This window comes from Ambystoma mexicanum, chromosome 8 (genome assembly GCF_040938575.1).
Source record: "Ambystoma mexicanum isolate Mex_15411 chromosome 8, UKY_AmexF1_1, whole genome shotgun sequence".
NCBI lineage: Eukaryota > Metazoa > Chordata > Amphibia > Caudata > Ambystomatidae > Ambystoma > Ambystoma mexicanum.
The window spans coordinates 1,084,299,267-1,084,316,391 of record NC_090929.1 but is presented as its reverse complement, the minus strand read 5'-3'; the positions used below and the strand labels follow the sequence as shown (position 1 = coordinate 1,084,316,391).

General features: G+C 45.5%; 1 protein-coding gene across 1 annotated transcript in view; it reads right to left on the bottom strand.

Annotated features, from left to right (window-relative positions):
• ALDH4A1 (aldehyde dehydrogenase 4 family member A1) overlaps nucleotides 1–17,125 on the bottom strand; it is a 442,959-nt gene that overhangs the window by 262,082 nt on the left and 163,752 nt on the right. The window contains exon 8 of the mRNA XM_069611079.1: nucleotides 3,443–3,630. Coding sequence (XP_069467180.1) covers nucleotides 3,443–3,630 — 188 coding nt within the window. The remainder of the gene's footprint in view (nucleotides 1–3,442; nucleotides 3,631–17,125) is intronic.

Genomic DNA, 17,125 nt, shown 5'->3' with positions numbered 1-17,125 from the left:
TATCAGTGCCAACGTAAACATTTTGAACTTCTACTAGGGCAGGTACATGTTTAAGAAGGATAGATCTAGGACCTGCCTGCTTCTTCTTTTGAATCGCGAAGATGCAAGAGTAAAATCCCAAACCTCGCTGAGCAATAGGGGCTTCCTCCACCGATTTGCTCGCAATAAGCAGCGTATCTCCGCTAGGAGGGATGGTGTCCCGATTTGGAGCGGGGGAGAGAGCAGGGTCCGATGGGGCATGGAATGGGGAGATGGAAGCCCTGAGAAACTACTGAAACTACCCATGGGTCCATGAAAGAGTCTGCCAGAACTGAAAGTGGAGGGCTAACCTGCCTCCTACTGGAGTGCTGTGGATCCAAAGGATCCCATCATTGTTTCTTTGTCTCCGAGGCTGGGGCTTGGGAGGGGGACTGGAAAAACCCCTTATGAGAAGATTTCTGTTGCTTCTGTCGATGCTGACTGGGAGACCAGTCTGGCTGCCTAGCTCTGCGGTATTGGAAACCTCAGAATCGGACAATTGTGCGACCCCTGTCTGCTGGAGCCTGCCTCTGCCCAAAGCTATTGCATACTCTTGGATGGTGGCTTAGTAAGACTAGCCAGTGACTTGGCTGTCTGGGAGCTGCTTTTTCTTTCCTGGATGTCGGGATTGAACCTGGTGGGTCTAAGCCAGGCCGTCCGTCTCATGTCCGTTGCTACGCATATGGCTCTCCCTGCCGTATCAATGTGCGCAACTGTGGCTTTCATCAGGTCTTGTGCCACTATCTTGGCCTCAGTCCAACCCGCCTTGAATGAGGCTTGCTTGTGGGCTGGCAGGTCTGGGAGGAAGTCTGCAATTTCACATCACAACCTTGATTTGCAGCGGCCAGGATGGCGTCCGTGTTGGCCTGCCTGAGGTGGAGTTCTGCATTAGAGTACACATTTCTGCCATAGGCTTCTAGGACCTACATGGACACTGCAGCGATGACAGATGATAGAGGTTGAGGGTGCACAGACAAGAGTAGCAAATCGCTGATAACCTGCCTATACTTTGCATCCAGTGTTTTTTTGACTGGTTGTGTGGAGTGTGGCTTGGTCCATCCCCTCCTAGCCACGTCCTTCTGCAGTGGTATACCAGATCGAGGGCCTCATCACGAGTTCAGCGAAGCGATAAAAATGAGGCAGTAACGCTATTACCGCCACATTATTGCTCCGCCCAATCTCGAGTTTGGTCCTGCCATGGAGCATTCACCTCCAGCTCTGAGCTGTGTACACTTGCTGCCTACCCCCGCTGTGCTCGTCTTTTGCATATGTCGATTTTGTGTAGCGCATATGCCCCGCTGTGGTCGGGTAGGTGGTGCACCATGTGACCTAGTGGCATAGTTACCAGAGACCATTCTGCCCTGGCCGTGGTGTCGCGTCTGTGTGGTTCACTGGGTTGACGAGCCTCTGGCAGAGCCGCCATTGTGTCCACATGAGCCGCCATTTTGTCAGCCCGTACACCTCATGCTGATAGTCCTTCCATGGATGCACTGGGCCTGGGTTTGGCCTTTTTGCTTGGACGCATTGGCTCGGCCCTTCCTTACACCTCAGGCACGGGCCTTGTAGGCTGATGCCCTTGGCCATGATGCCGGAATTGCTATCTGCGCTGTGTATAGGGGTCGCTTTGGGCATAGGCCCGGTATTAGAGCAGAGCCCCTCGGGACGTGCCCCGCTGTGTAAGCCGCTTGACTCCTCAGCGACGGGCCTGGGAGGATTTTTGGATCCCTCGGTCGTTAGACCGGCAGCTACTTTAGCCTCAGTACCTTTTTTTCCGGTAACAGAGCCAGTTTGGCCCCTCCCGCTGGCAGACTTCCCTGGGAAGGGGTCACCCTTGCGGGATGCTTTACAGAATAGTATACTTATCATTTTGGTTTGCCTCCTCACGTACTCCTTTATGTGTTCTGGTGGAGACCTAGCGAACAGCTCTCTCCACCGAGCCAGCCGATTCTTTAGGGATAGGGAATAAGTGTGCCGCATGCTGAGCAGCCTTCCCAGCCGTGGTCTTCACCAAGCAACAGGAAGAAGAGGGCATGCGGTTCCGATGTGAGAAACGAACCGCCGAAATACGGGCACTCGCCGCGGTCAACATGCGCGGGGGGGGAGAGGCACCTGTGTACGGTGTATCTGTAAAGATTAGAATTTAGAATTGAGACAAACACAAAAGATGACACTGGAAAGATACAAAACGTCAGGAATTATGAGCCACGCCATGACTCAACCACGAGCGCTGGTGAAGTCGGTCTGCTCCTGTCGATGCAGAAAAGAGGACTGGGATGTGGCACCGGTTGGCAGTGTCAAGGTAGCGCATTGCTCCTGGGGCAACGCCCCCACAACTAAATTTAAAGGGAAAGGCAATTTATTTATGTTGAAAAATGTTCTGTTCCCGTCCCTCGCGAGCGACTCCCATACACGATGAAGGAAAGGGGACGGGACGTAGGAGTAAGGGGAACAGTCATGAATGAGCATGCGGGGAGCAGAAAACAGAATTGATTGGTTGAGCTGAAGCCAGCATTTGGTCATCAAGTTCTTGTGTGCTGGTTATAGGATCAGTATGGAACAGATTTAGAAAATAGTTTGTGCTGCACCACCAGAGTGGAATAGCTTAATGCAGACCCACATTTTCTATATGGACGCTGCTTCCTTCTAGGCTTGTGCAGCAGTGTTCCCTCATGATCCTCAGCAGGCCATCCAGTGACTGGAATCAAAGATGTCACAAACTGACCAAGCCTAATACACACATATTTGCACATTGCTACTATACACCACCTTTTGTGTCATGATAAAGACCTGCAACATTGGAAGAGCACACATGGGATGAAACATGCATATTAATGCTCAATGGGTGTAGTTTTGTCATAATTCCTTACCCTGTAGCTGTTGCACAGAGGAAATATTTTGTAAAGGCACATCACAAAAACTTTGCAAATCCATTAATCGCCCCTTTTTTGTGTCACCTGAATTTGTTATTTCCGGTATAACAGTGTGCGATGTGTGTGTAGTTTTATGGTGTATATTTACAGATTGGAAGAATATATAGTGTTGGGTACATTTATTTTTTTGATCCACACATTCAGTATCAGAGCTCGCAACAGATTCCCAGAATATATTCCCGGACTACTTGGGTCCTTGCACGGAAAAGCCCAGAAATACCCCCAGAACTGGCACGGGCAACAGAGCCAAGGATTTATACTTTCATTCATGCACACCACTGCCAAAGGACACTTTTTACACTATCTCTGAACTGATCTGTAACAAGTAATACTGGGCAGCTTCTTTGTAACCCTTAATCAAGCCTTCTTAAGCTCTGACATAGCGCCTCGATGCCTGCGGGCTGCCGTGCGCTCTACAAATTTAAATAAAAATAAAAAAATAGAATATTGCAGGTCACGTAATAAATCCTAGACTACATTAACTGAATACTCACGGTACACTGCCTGTGAAGTTGATCCCACAAAGATGTTCTGAACTTGTAACTGTGTCTCCAAAGACTGGACCATCCGCTGGTACGAACTGAATGATATTTGGAGGGAGCCCGGCATCCAAGAGGGATTTGTACACAACATAGCTAGACAAGATGGCAGTGTCACTGGGTTTCCACAAAACCACATTACCCTGGAAAAGAAGCAAAGGAGGCGGAAAAGAAGAGCAAAGGTGTGTTAATGGAGTTAACACATGTACATGGGACCATCATCTCTTTGAACAGGACACCCCAACAAAAATCAAGTGTGAGGAAGACTGAATGTTCCCCAAGAAGTATGTATCAAAGACTAAGCTGCATCACGCTCACTGGTGGGGAGGGGGATACAGCTCAGTGAATACATGGGGTGAAATGACCCATTAAATTCTAACTCTACAAAGCTAGATTTTAAGGACAAAATTCCATAGCGATAAAAGATGTAGGTGAGGTCAACACATGACAACTGGAAGAGTACACCAATAGACAGCAAGCAGAAGAAAGTGAAACCACAGGAATAATACTTTCAGAAATTCAGCAGTGGCCTCTTTTCTGTACCCAGTTTCTTTTGTTTTGTTTCGTCTTACAGTGGTGCTTTTAGCCCCAGTAGATGGCAAACTATTTAGTACATTTGGTACATTAGTGGCACCCATAGTGTGCGGACTAGACATGCATATTAAGGAACTCTTTGGTCTTCTTTGAGTTGCTTGCCTCCTGCTACACGCCATACAATAGGTCACATAGTGGATTGCTGTATTAACCACTAGGCTCTAGACTGAAAACGATGTATTCGATGATTAGTCAAAGATTATTACTTCATCGGAGCCATTATCGGAAAGTAGGTGTAAAAATACCAAACATGCCCACTAACTGTATGAAATAAAACAAGCCACTGTTAACACAGTGTATACTGACTGCGAGCGAGAAGATGTGTCTCTGCATTTAATATTAAATTCCTGAAGGCTAAATATACACATGCTACCAAAAAATAAATCACTCCCCTTTCCAACACCAGGAAACATAATATATGGTTTACCAAAGCATTACTCAAACTTTGCTGCTTATTACATAAACTTGCCCGCAAACGGTGAACCAATTAAAACACAGAGAAAAATACGATGCATCTTACTGGACTGCGTGGCTATACATTGTTCATTCGCAACAACAAACAAAATTATTTTCTCTGAAAAAGTTGGTTCTGCATCTAACCCCTCCAAACAAATCTCTGGCACTGTTCATGATTTAGTTACTGTGAAAGGGTCGGAGTGGTGGTCCCTTCTACCTGAGGCTTGCTACATGAATCAAGTACCAACTCTTTTTGTCCCTTACCGGTTATGCACAATGCTGTCCAGTTTCTGTTTGTCCCATAGGACTACGTCACCCAGAAGGCCTAGCTGGGGAGGAAAGAGCTAGCAACCCAACCGGGAGAGAGCCAGCAAGGAACTACAGGACCACGGAGCGATCTGCACATCTAACCAGCACTCCAGACACTCGACATAACACAGAATGCAACCTTGACCCTACTTTCAGCAGGAACGTGGAACGGTCCACTTATCGCACTGGCCATCTGGACATTCAGAATAATCCTGGCACAAACACTCAAAATGGCTATAGGTTGTGTAACCCGCCATTCCCAAAAGCTGGCTTGCTCGCATATGTGAAAAGTGGGCAGGACTTAAAGCCTGTAATATGTGCTTGTATACCAGTAACCCAGCATCTGGGGAGAAGGAAGAAAACGGCTGGGAAACTAGCTGGGGGAGAGAGCCAATAGAAGAGGCTCGGGGAAGAGAAACAGGGGCACATGAAACAGGGCATTGTGGGTTGTTCAGGTGAGGTCAAGGGAGGAGGAGACGATGGACCAACAGACCAAGGAGAGGAAGGACAGTGCAGAAGAGCGTGGAATAGGATTGCTGAAATTGTTCAAAGTGGGGTATTGGTTGGTGGGAAAAAGTGATACTTGAATCTGAGGGTGCATGCAAGGTGAGTGAGTGAGTGAGAATAACAGTGGGAGAGTCAGGGTTGAATGAGAGTAAATGAGAAGATGACTGGCAGAGTGAAAGGAGGATAGCTGTGGGAGAAGTTGTGGGTGTAATGGAGTGTAATAGTATTGCGAAGAGGGGAGAGTAGTTGTTTGGAGAGGGGCGAGCAGGAGAGAAAAGTGGGGTGAGTAATTGTGTGAGGAGGAGAGCGTAGAAGCAGAGTGAAGGAGGGTAGGAGCTAGAGGAAGAGAGAGGGAAAGTAAAAGGAGAGCAGGGGAAGAAAAGGGAGGAGAGTAGAAGGAAGTGAGTGGCAGGCTAAAACATCAGGATGAGGAGAACAAGAGCATGCAGGGAAATTACCAAGTGAGACCTGGTTGTTTGGAAGACGCCTCTTCTTGTACTTTATTATTGTGGGGCTTATGTTAGGAGTCACCTAGATTGTTCCCAGAGAGGGGAAAGGGTGTTTACCCTTATCACATAACGATCAGCCTGTCAGTTGTTAGAAAATAGGGGTTACCGATCTCTAGTGACCATCCTAAGGTTTAGGGATGCCTGGATGAGGGAGGGAAGGAACTGGACAGGGGAGACAAGAGAGAGACCCATAGTGAGCCCATTCTCAAATCTATATTTATAAAAGTGAAAATGTGTGGGTGTGTGGCTTGGCAAAGCTTTGTTTCTTATACAATTCCACCCCGTTTCACCAATCTGCACCAAAATGTGCATAGTTACCTGTTAGGACCCTACCAGCAATTCTGGCTACATGACATTTGGACACCCCACTCCGTTCCCTGGATTTCAGCAAAAGTCAAAATGTGTCTGTGAGTTTGTGGCTTGGCGAAGTGTTGTTCCTTAATTCCACAAATCTGCACCAAATTTTGCATAGTTATCACCTGTTAGGACCCTCCAGACATTACTAACTACATGACATGTGGACACCCCACTAATTTCCCTGGATTTCAGCACCTTCACATGAGGTGGTTGCCTGAAATCAGCGAAACATCAATGTGGTCGTAGAAGGACCAGTCCTCAACCCTACAATGCACAGTGGCTGGGACATTTGCACCGCAATGAAATGCACCACGCCAGGGTGAGGCAACAGTTGGGGAGAGAGCATAGTAGGTCCCAGTTTGCAGCAGCACACCAACTCTCGCCTCCCCCCAACGTCCGCTCCGTGGTATATCAGCCAGCCACACGCCCATTCTCAGTGCATTTTACTGCCGAGTGCAAAGCACAACAAGCGATAAGGGAATCAGAACAGTGGCCGACAGGATCATTGATGTTCATAAATTGATGAGTGTTGTCTTGTTTGTCCACAGAAACCGTTCGGAGAACAGGTACTTTTTGCTAGCATATCAATAAAAACTCTTGAACAGTCTTCGAGAGAAAGTGTGTTCTTGAGGCCATCTGTGACACATGGTGACCTGTATGGACTGGTTTGAAGGTGGAAGTACCAGAAGGGACATATGGGCGTATTGCACCAAAATCAGGATTAGCCCATAAACATTCTGAGGCTGTGGGGGCTCAAGTCATCTTGGAGACTACCAAGCAGAGGGGAAGGTAGTGCTCTTTAACCTGAGGAATCTCGCCTATTCCATAATACCAGCCAACCCATAGCTCAAATGGTGTGAGAGAAAATAATATTGCCAGAGATTAAAGACATGGAAAATCTTGACAAGACCGAGCAAGCCAAAGCCAGGTTTGGAGAAATGACTGAGACACAGTGAAAAGACTCCCGACCCCTAGGAGCTTCAAGCCCTGCATCAATAGTTTGCTGAATAACTGATAGCCATAGGGACTGATCAGTGTCCCCAAAACAGACAAGTTTAGCAAGGCAAGTGAAGTAAAGGTCAGAACAGGTTCAAAACAACAGAAAAAGGTTGGGTGTAACATTAATGTTTCTGGAGGAAAAGCATCAAAAATAACATGTTTCCGAACAGTGACCAGTAGATCCTCCCCATGCTGCCCATGTCACAACATCTATTAGCTCAGGGTGGTACCCGGCCCTCAGACTCATTCCCTTGGTGGTCATCCCCATCGCCGTCTCACCTTGTACTCACAATTTGTTTTTTTAGTGGCTCATCTTGCAATTCAATGTTGATATAGTGTTGTACCAACATTGCTGTACCACCAAAGCTGCTGCCAGGCTGGAAGTTGATTCTAGGGAATTCATTGGTCGCCATTGCCTGCCCATGCTAAATTTAAACTTGGCTTGTTGACCATCAAAGACATTTATTCTGTTTTCCTGAATTACTTGTCTGATAAACGAACAACATTTAATTTTCTTTATTCATTTACATGAGGAACAATGCTCTTTTGATCACAAAAGAAGGTACAACAGATAAGAAATCAGATTTCACGGGAAGCAGTGAGCTTCTTACAAGCGGGTGAGTTTGAGGGACATTCTGACCAGGATGAGGAGGGGAGTAAATAGAACAGTCACCTGGGACAAATCATAAGCGGACATACATAGATTAAAGGAAAGTTCCGGGACTTTTTTTTTATTGTCCCTACGGTTCGGCCATGTGTTTTTAAGCATAACTCGGTAGATCGTAGAAAACTTTCCTATGGACCTTACCCGACTTTTCGTCCATTATCGCACTCGAAATCAGCCGCCATTTTCTGATAATCCTATCATTTCCCCCCATCGCCCTGGCTCACCTGCTTTTGCGGCACTAAATCAAATCCCCCGCCCCTGAGCCTGACATCAGCAGACGCGTACCGCCCATTTCTCAACGCCAAAGCACGTTTCGTGTCAACAATCGCTGCGCTTCAGCTAATGAAGTGTCGCCATGGAAATGGCAGGACGCCTCTTTCCTCAATAAGTATAAACACACCGTTTCACAACACACAGCAGCAGATTTTCGATTCCATTACTCTCTCTGTGTTACTTTGAGTATTCTGTGACTCGTTTCTGTGCTCTGGTCCGCTACCTTCGCCGCTTCTAGGCCTTGTGAACACCTGTACCATCTCTGTAAATTATTTTACTTTCTTTACCACACAATGGCTACAATAATGCCGTATATGTACGAGCCCGAGTACACCGAGGAAGAACTACTGGAAAGGCAAGCACGCGAAAACGATGGGGATTCGGACGGCAGTTGGGAGGACCAGTCAACGGATGAAGAGCCTGGACCATGTCGCATGGACGGCGTCTCCACCTGGTGCACGTGCAATCGGTGCGAGCTAATGCCAACTGAGGAGGAGAACTGCTGCTGCTGTGAAAATTCCGGGTGCTTGGCCTACATTTCGGAAGGCGAGCCAAGTCCGCAATGCATCACCGAGCTGCCAGAGTTCAGGGAAGCCTGCCTCTCACGGACCGTGTTGAGGATGATGATGGTGCTTATGCAGGAACTTCGCGGCACTGTTCGTCCGCGTAATCCGAGTAACGAGTAAGTATACTCTGGTTGTGATGTCAGTGATGCCACTACTATTTCATGGTCATCTCCCACATATAAAATTACATCTACATATCATTCTAACGCTTGTAAATTGGTTCCATATTGTGCATTTTCTAGATAGAATTTTTTTCAAAGCAGAATGACATTTTTTACCTGAATCGTCAGTGATAAGAAAGTTTTGTCATTTTAATACAGTTTGCATCTTTCGTTTTCACAGGTGGTACAGGCTGGTGGCCTATCGTTGCTTCACTTGGTGGCTTCACGGGAGGCTCGGACACCGCGTTCGGAGAGTAATACCTGCCTGTGCGGTACTTGCCATTAGACAACATTTCCCCAGCGACAGTGGACAATACCGCGGATTTTCCCTGGATGTGCTGCAACCGGAACTTTACAATGTGTAATGTTTATTATTTATGTTCAATTGAAATTAAGATCTAAAATAAAACCCAACATATATTTTAACAATGGTTGTTTTGATTTTTTAAATGAATCTAGTGTGTCTCCATTGAATAGTCTTCCTGTGCCTTGTCTTGTCACACCACATGAGAATATATGGGTGAACTGCACCCATATATTCTCCTGGGAGGGTGAGGTATTTATAAACTCACCCCCCTGCCTTCCATGTACTAGATCCTGCAGCCTGCCTCTTACATGCAGTTAGATGGCCTCTCTTTGGTGAGGCCCTGCGGCAAACGAGTCTTGTCTGCACGACCACCGCCCCAATCCACCCCCCGCCCTATCAAAGGCAGTTCGCACCGGGGTACTTGTGCTGGCAAGTGGAGCTGTCAGGGAGCGATAAAGGCCAAGAGGTGCCAAAGACCATGTACACTTCAAAGTGGTCTATAGAGCATGGGTTGTTGTTCCCATGTCTACCTCCAGACCCCGTGTCTCCTGCCAAGCATCCCCCTCACGCTGGACGGCCCCCTGCAAACCGCATAATGCCACGACATATACACGTCATTCATTCACAAACACACCCCTGTTTCGAATTCTTTATAACCCACTTCATATTTCTAATGAGAACTTCTTTGCGCTTTGCTAGTCAACCCGTGAAGGTGCTGGTTATCTGCTCTTCGTCTCTGTGAACTTCCGTGACCACTTCGAGGAAACTCGTCAGTTTGCAACCTGTGAACTGCTCCCTGTGCTACGACAAAAAACTACTCTGATCCCTGCATCTAACTGTTTGTTCGTCAAGGTAAGGCCATGTACCTTAATCATTTTGCGTCCAATTTCTTTTCGTTCAAGACAGTACATGCAAGGAACTAGTCACATGTTCTGAGTTTAGTCAAATTATTTTTCTATTTTTTTAAAGTTTTTCAAATACTTATCCGCATGTGAATAACGTGTATAGTTCCAAGAACCAAATCGAACCTTGCATTGAACCTTTTATGTGTCATTTAATTTTTTAACACATTGGTGTTCATAGAGAATTGTTGATCTTTACTTTTCAGAACTTTCCACAATGCCTGCCTGTTCCATTGGCGGTTGCCCTTCGAAGACCCATAATAAATCTGAAGGTACTATAATGCATGTTTTCCCTAAGACAATAGATCGGATAAGAGAATGGGTCCGATATTGCGGATATCCACCGTCTGAGCTTGAAAGTAGAGTCCTAGAAGTCTTTGCGGACAAGAGGGGTGATCGATACCGCATCTGCAGCAGGCACTTTAGCTCAGACATGTACTCCACATCATTGCTAATAAAGAAGAACACACCGCGAGCGAGGCGAAAATTGCTCTCAACCGCTATTCCCACTCTATTCGTCCACATCCCTCCACTGGTGAGTCAAGTTTACGTATTTATCTCTCGGCCTTGCGGTAGTGTGTAGCATTAGCTAACAATAATTTCCCCATTTATGTATCCACTCAATATGAAGGCGGAAGATTCTCCATCCGTGTCGTTATTGCAGTCATCAGCCACTTCAAGCGCCTATCGGGTAATCTTACTTGGCTATTCTGCCACTGACTTGTTTTAGGCATGTAAATCAATAGTTCTAATTTATCGTGTAATTATTTTACCTAATGGTACACCCTTGTACTCGTCCTCTAGTCTTTGTTTTTAGTTATAATTATTGTTATCCAAAATAATGCAAGTACTGTCTTTCAGGGAGATGCTGAGGAGTCCAACGTATTGACGACAACCGTTGATGTCACTCAGATGCTCGAGGTACGTTTCCGGACAGTTCCATCGATGGAGATCATCAGATCTCGCATTCTTGTAGCATGATTGTTACACACAATGTTTCTTTCGTTTTTAGCCATTGATATGTCCTTCTGTCGTCGCCCTCCTATGTGTCTTCTTTTTTCAATATTGTGTTCATTACTAATGAAAGTCCTATGTTTCAGGGAGTCGATGGAGCATTATTCCAAGACGAAGGGGGAGCATGCAGTTACGGGTCGGCGCAACAGCTTGCAGAAGTGTGCACCGCAGTTACATCGTCCCTTGATGTTCTTATGCATTTCGAGGTATGGATACTGACAGTTCGATCAAGCGACATCATATGACGTGATTACATCCGCTATACTTCCTTCTTTATTAACGCAAGTACTATGTTTCAGGGAGATGACGGAGCTTCTTCTACAAGAACATCACCCCTAGTAGTTGATGCAGATTTCTGGGTGGTGACACTTCCAACGATCGAGCAAATCGAATCATATTGAGATATCCATTATTTATTTTAGACAACTGATCATTTGTGCAGGTCTATTTAGATGAGCCGTTGACGCCTGCACAAAGTGTATGTTCTTTTTAACAAAATAGAAAACCATACTAATGCAATTACTGCGTTTCAGGGAGTTACTGAAGCATCATCTTCAATAATATCATCAATGGAAGTCTATGAGGAGCCCGAGGTATGGATCTTGACAGTTACATCTAACTAGATCAACAATGCGTGAATAATTGTCGTTTGAATGTTCTACACAAAGCGTTCATTCGTGTTTTGCTATTGAGATGTACGTGGGTATTGGTCCCCAAGTACATTTTGTGTTTTCAATATTATTATACATACTAATGAAAGTTCTATGTTTCAGGGAGTCGATGGAGCGTCAGTGCGTGATGGATGTGCTTATCATGAAAATATAGTCGTTGCAGCGCAAGAGGAAGTGGAGACATGCACACACGAGTCGGAGCAACAGCGTCTTGATGTTGAAGTTCGAGGCAAGAAAGTTTCAAAGAAAAGAAAGCAAAAGAAGGTTAGTGTCCTGGTCACTATATTATGTTGTTTTTCACTGTTAATAGTTCAATACTGTAAGTTGTGTTTAAACTGAACATCCCTTTTCCAATCTGTCCCCTAGTTGCGAGTGGGTGTACGAACTAGATCTACACAGACAGTGAAGCGAACGAGAGATGTTGCTTGTCAAACCTTTTGGCAGGGACTTGAGACTGGAGATGCATCGTGCCAATGGGAAGAATATGAAGTGATTGACAACGGAGCTATACCAGCACCAGCCATTGATAGTGGATGTCCTCCTGGTAGTTCGGATGCAGTCGGAGATCAATTCATAGAATCCACACCCGCAAAAACTAAGACCGCGAGAAAGTTGAAGAAATTGTTTTATTCACCCATCGCCGGAGAAGAAACAGATTTTGCTATGGAAGAGAATGAAGTGGACGACAATGAAACACCATCAATATCACTGAACATAGCGGAAGACGATATCAGAGATTCTACCTTTCATGTGAGTGACATGTCCTCAACGTTACAGGCCGAACCTGCTGGGATGCAGAGTGACAGTATAAGGAAAGAGGCCAAATTCATTGTATTCGATAGTTGTTTGATTGATATTATTATTCTGTTGAAATGTGGGCATTCGGTTGGTGGAGAAGTATGTGGGGAGCCATTGATTAATGTGACTCGTGCAATTCGAGGCACTAACCTTAAAATACATGCCACCTGTACAAAATATCATCCTTTTTCATGGTTTGCACAACCCATGCTGGGGCAACTGCCAGCAGGCAATCTACTTTGTGCAGCAGCTGCACTTTTTAGTGGTTCAAGTTTTAAAAAGTTAGAGTCTTTCTTTCAGTTTGTGGGAATCCATTTCATTGCGAAAACTCAGTTCTACAAATACCAAACCGATTATCTATTTCCAGCCATTAGCGAAGCTTGGAGAATGGAAAAAATGTCTATTGATAGTACATTCGCGGGCAAACGGTTCAGGCTAGCCGGTGATGGACAGTGCGACAGCCCAGGATTTTCAGCCAAGTACTGCACCTACCACTTTCAGGACATGGAAAGTAACAAAATTGTGAGTTCGGTGGTCGTGCAGGTGTCACAAAGTACATCCTCAGTGGCCATGGAGAAAGTTGGCTTTGTAGCATCATTGCAAGAACTACAATCGCGGGGAATGGTGATCGACCGGATAGCCACGGACAGACACGTTTCAATTGCCAAGACAATGAGAGAAGAGTACAAAAATATAAATCACCAATTTGACGTTTGGCATCTTGCAAAAACAATCAATAAAAAAATGTCGGCTGCAGGTAAAAAAAAAGATACGCAAGGTATTTCACAGTGGTCCAAGTCAATCAGCAACCATCTTTGGTGAAGCTCAAAAACATGTGGAGGGTCGTTGGAAATTCTACTGGAAAAATGGCGGTCAGTAATGCTACACTGTATCAACGTTCACCACTGGACCACAAACCAACATTTCCACAATTGTGAACATGGCCATTTGTCCACAGAGGAGGCACGGAAGAAGAAGTGGTTGATTCCTTCATCACCCACTCACAAAGCCATTGAAAAGATTGTATTTGATAAAACTATAACAAGAGATTTGAGGGGACTCACGGAATTCTGCCACACAGGAGATTTGGAGGTGTTCCACAATATGTGCCTAAAGTACAGGCCAAAACGATTGCATTTTGGCATGGAGGGCATGATAAATCGGACTCTTCTAGCGGTCTTGGTACATAACCATAATGTTGGCCGTCAACAAAGTAGGACGACCGGAACTTTAGGGACGCTTCGCTACAATAAGGCCTTCACTAAAAGAAGTAAAGAATGGGTGATCAAACCAGTGTTTGAGGATATGCAATATGAGTTTATTGAGAGACTTATTGTTGATGTCCTAGATAGGCACATACATGGAGTTGTGAACGAACCTGTGCAGGCGACAACTGCATTGCCACCCAATATTGCCTCTGTTCCATGTCCACCTAAAGCAGAGCTCATTGAGAAATACACATCACGGTTTAAATGATTGTCATTTGATTGTCTGTTCTCTCGAGTCTCCTCATGTCGCAGGCCCATTGAATATGTGTATCTATGTAATGTGTAAATAAAAGTGATTGCTCAGTGTACATGCAATGTGTCTCTCCACCCTTGCCCCTCCCTTCACCGTGCAGTAGTGCGAACCACCCGGGTGCCACCTGTGACTTTGCTCTCGATTCTCCTCATGTCGCAGGCCCATTGAATATGTGTAGCTATGTATTGTGTAAATAAAAGTGATTGCTCAGTGTACATGCAATGTGTCTATCCAACCTTGTTCATTTGCGCATTAAATTAAACCAAACAGTAATATAAATAATTTTTCAAAAAATATAGAATGTCTCCGTATTTATGGTTCTCTGGGGCTGCAAAGCACGCAGACAAAATGCAAAGATGGAGTGTAAATTTCAAGTCCTGTGAGATGGCCTTACACTGAATGTAGCTAACTAGGAATGTGTGCTCGTTCAAAGTGAAGGTCAGCTGCTTTGATTTTTTGCTCGGGTGCCGGAATGGCCCACGACTCAGTATAAGGTTCTATTGTTATTTGACCTTGACAGGCCGGGACCATCCCGAAAGACTTCTTTTTGGGGGTGTGGTGCAATAACGTAAACGATAATGAATATAATTTCAGAAACGAAAGCCATTTAATGTTCGTTCATTAGAAGAAATAACGTCGGCATAGAAGGAGTGGTATTTCGGGGCTGCCCTACGCACAGACACAATGGAAAATGCAAATATAATGTAAGTAACTCTTTAGATGAGTTTATACCGCAATTTAATTACTATACAGTAGCTTTAAAGACGGGTTAAGTTGTACTTGTTCGTTCTATGTGGCATATTGTTTTGTACCGCGCACTATCTTGAGGAGAACCATCTCCTTTTACGGAAGCACCTCAAAACCTTCCTCTTTGCTTCTGCTTTCTCTCTCCCTCTCCCCTGCTACAACTGGTCCACCGTCTGCGACCACGGTCCTGGGCCCTTCCACTCTCCACCTGCACTGCCTCCCTGTCAACCCCTGCACTGGGGGACTGTCTCAGTATCCTACAGCCCCCCCTTCCCAGCACTTGTTCTGCACTTACCTTGCACTCGCCACCAGCTGGCCCTATGTATTTATTATTTTATGCTACTTACCTTGTACTCCACTTCCCCCCTCCCCTTCCCCTTGCACTTTTCGGAATGACCCCTGATCTGAATGGCACCTGGCCTAGTAGGATCGTTGTCTGTCTTCTCCTTGTCCCCCCCCTCCCCTCCCTGCCTCGCCACGCCTTGAAACACTTGTGTATAGGCGCGTTGAAAATGCCATATTATATCATATCAGTGACGAAGTGGTCCACTGGCGCTCAGGCGGCTCTGAAAAAGGCGGAGGAGAGGGGGTGGGTTACTGGAAATGACGTATAATACCCAGTTGCACTGTCCTAGCTATGAAATAATTTCCCGACCTAATATATAAAATGAATAATTTTAATAAAGATCTGATGGTGAGTGAGACTAATTTCATTTTTTATGTTTTTAAAACAGGTACATCCTTCATTATTGTCCGTGTCACGAGTACCAGACACCGGCGGATGGCTTTTACAGCCGCCAGTTGCTTCTCCGCGTGAACAACGTTACCACCCTGACCATTTTATGGGACGATCGCCAAGTACAAGTATGCCCTTACGCGGTACTAATGGCTAGATGCAACATACATACCGTTGTGGTGGCCTAGTGCCTCGTTGTTGGAACAGCCATGCGATTATGAGTGCGACCGAAGAGCTTATTTTATCGTAAACCAACACCCTGTGTACTGCACATGAACATCGCTTGCCTCAAGACGAACTATTTTGGATCGAGAGCAAAGAAAAATGCAAATCGCTGAATATTCTCTAAACATTTGATGTCCAATAAATGTACTTTGCCAAATGTACAATCTTGCCGTTTGCTTTTAAACCACAGTTTCATATTCCGAATTGTGGCGCTGTATTGTGAGATGATCTAAGACCCTGTGTACAGCAAAGGAACATCGCATGCCTCAAAACGAACTTTTTGGAACGTGAGCAAATAAAAATGAAAATCGCTGAATATTCTCAAAACATTTGATGTCAAATAAATGTACTTTACCAAATTTACAATCTTGCGGTTTGATTTAAAAGTACAGATTCATATTCCGAATTGTGGCGCGCTGTGTTGTGAGCTAATCTGTGTTGATTTCCGGGTTCTGTGTGGAGTCGCGTAGAAGACGCCTGGGCGCGTTTGTCACGTCACGGATAGAGGCGGGGAATATGAATGTTTTGATAAAGTCTGTTTCAGGGGCGGGGGATTTGATTTAGTGCCGCAAAAGCAGGTGAGCCAGGGCGATGGGGGGAAATGATAGGATTATCAGAAAATGGCGGCTGATTTCGAGTGCGATAATGGACGAAAAGTCGGGTAAGGTCCATAGGAAAGTTTTCTACGATCTACCGAGTTATGCTTAAAAACACATGGCCGAACCGTAGGGACAATAAAAAAAAAGTCCCGGAACTTTCCTTTAAGGACAATCAATATTGGACATTTTTAAGTGCAGGTAGGGGGTACGGCACGCTGTGCTCAGGATGTGACCATGATGGGGGAAGAGCTGCAATGGAGGCAGAGGAAGTGAGGGACAGAGGCAGGTTAGAGGCGAGGGATCATTTTTAGCCATCAAGCAGATGAGAGGTAGGTTAAGAGGGTAACTCAGAGGCGAGGAGGTAGGCTTTTAGTTTCGTTTTGAACAAATCCGTGTGGACTGTTTCTTGGATGTCTGGGGAAGAGTAGCAATAAGAGAGAAAGAGAGGAAGCAAGTGGAAGCATAGGGAGGACGAGGAGCCATAACGGTGGTCCAGGAGGGAGAGCAGAGATCACAAGAAGGCTTATAGAGTTGCCTTCTTGTTGTTCTAGAGTTGGATAGAGGAGGATAGATACAGTGGAGCCTTACCTTGGATAGATATGTGAACAAGGAGAAGACATTTAAATCTGGTCCTGTTTTACATCGCCAGCCATCCAACCTGGTGATGGTACGAGGACATAGGTGTGAAGTGAGGCGTTCAGACAGAGTCCTAGTAGCGAA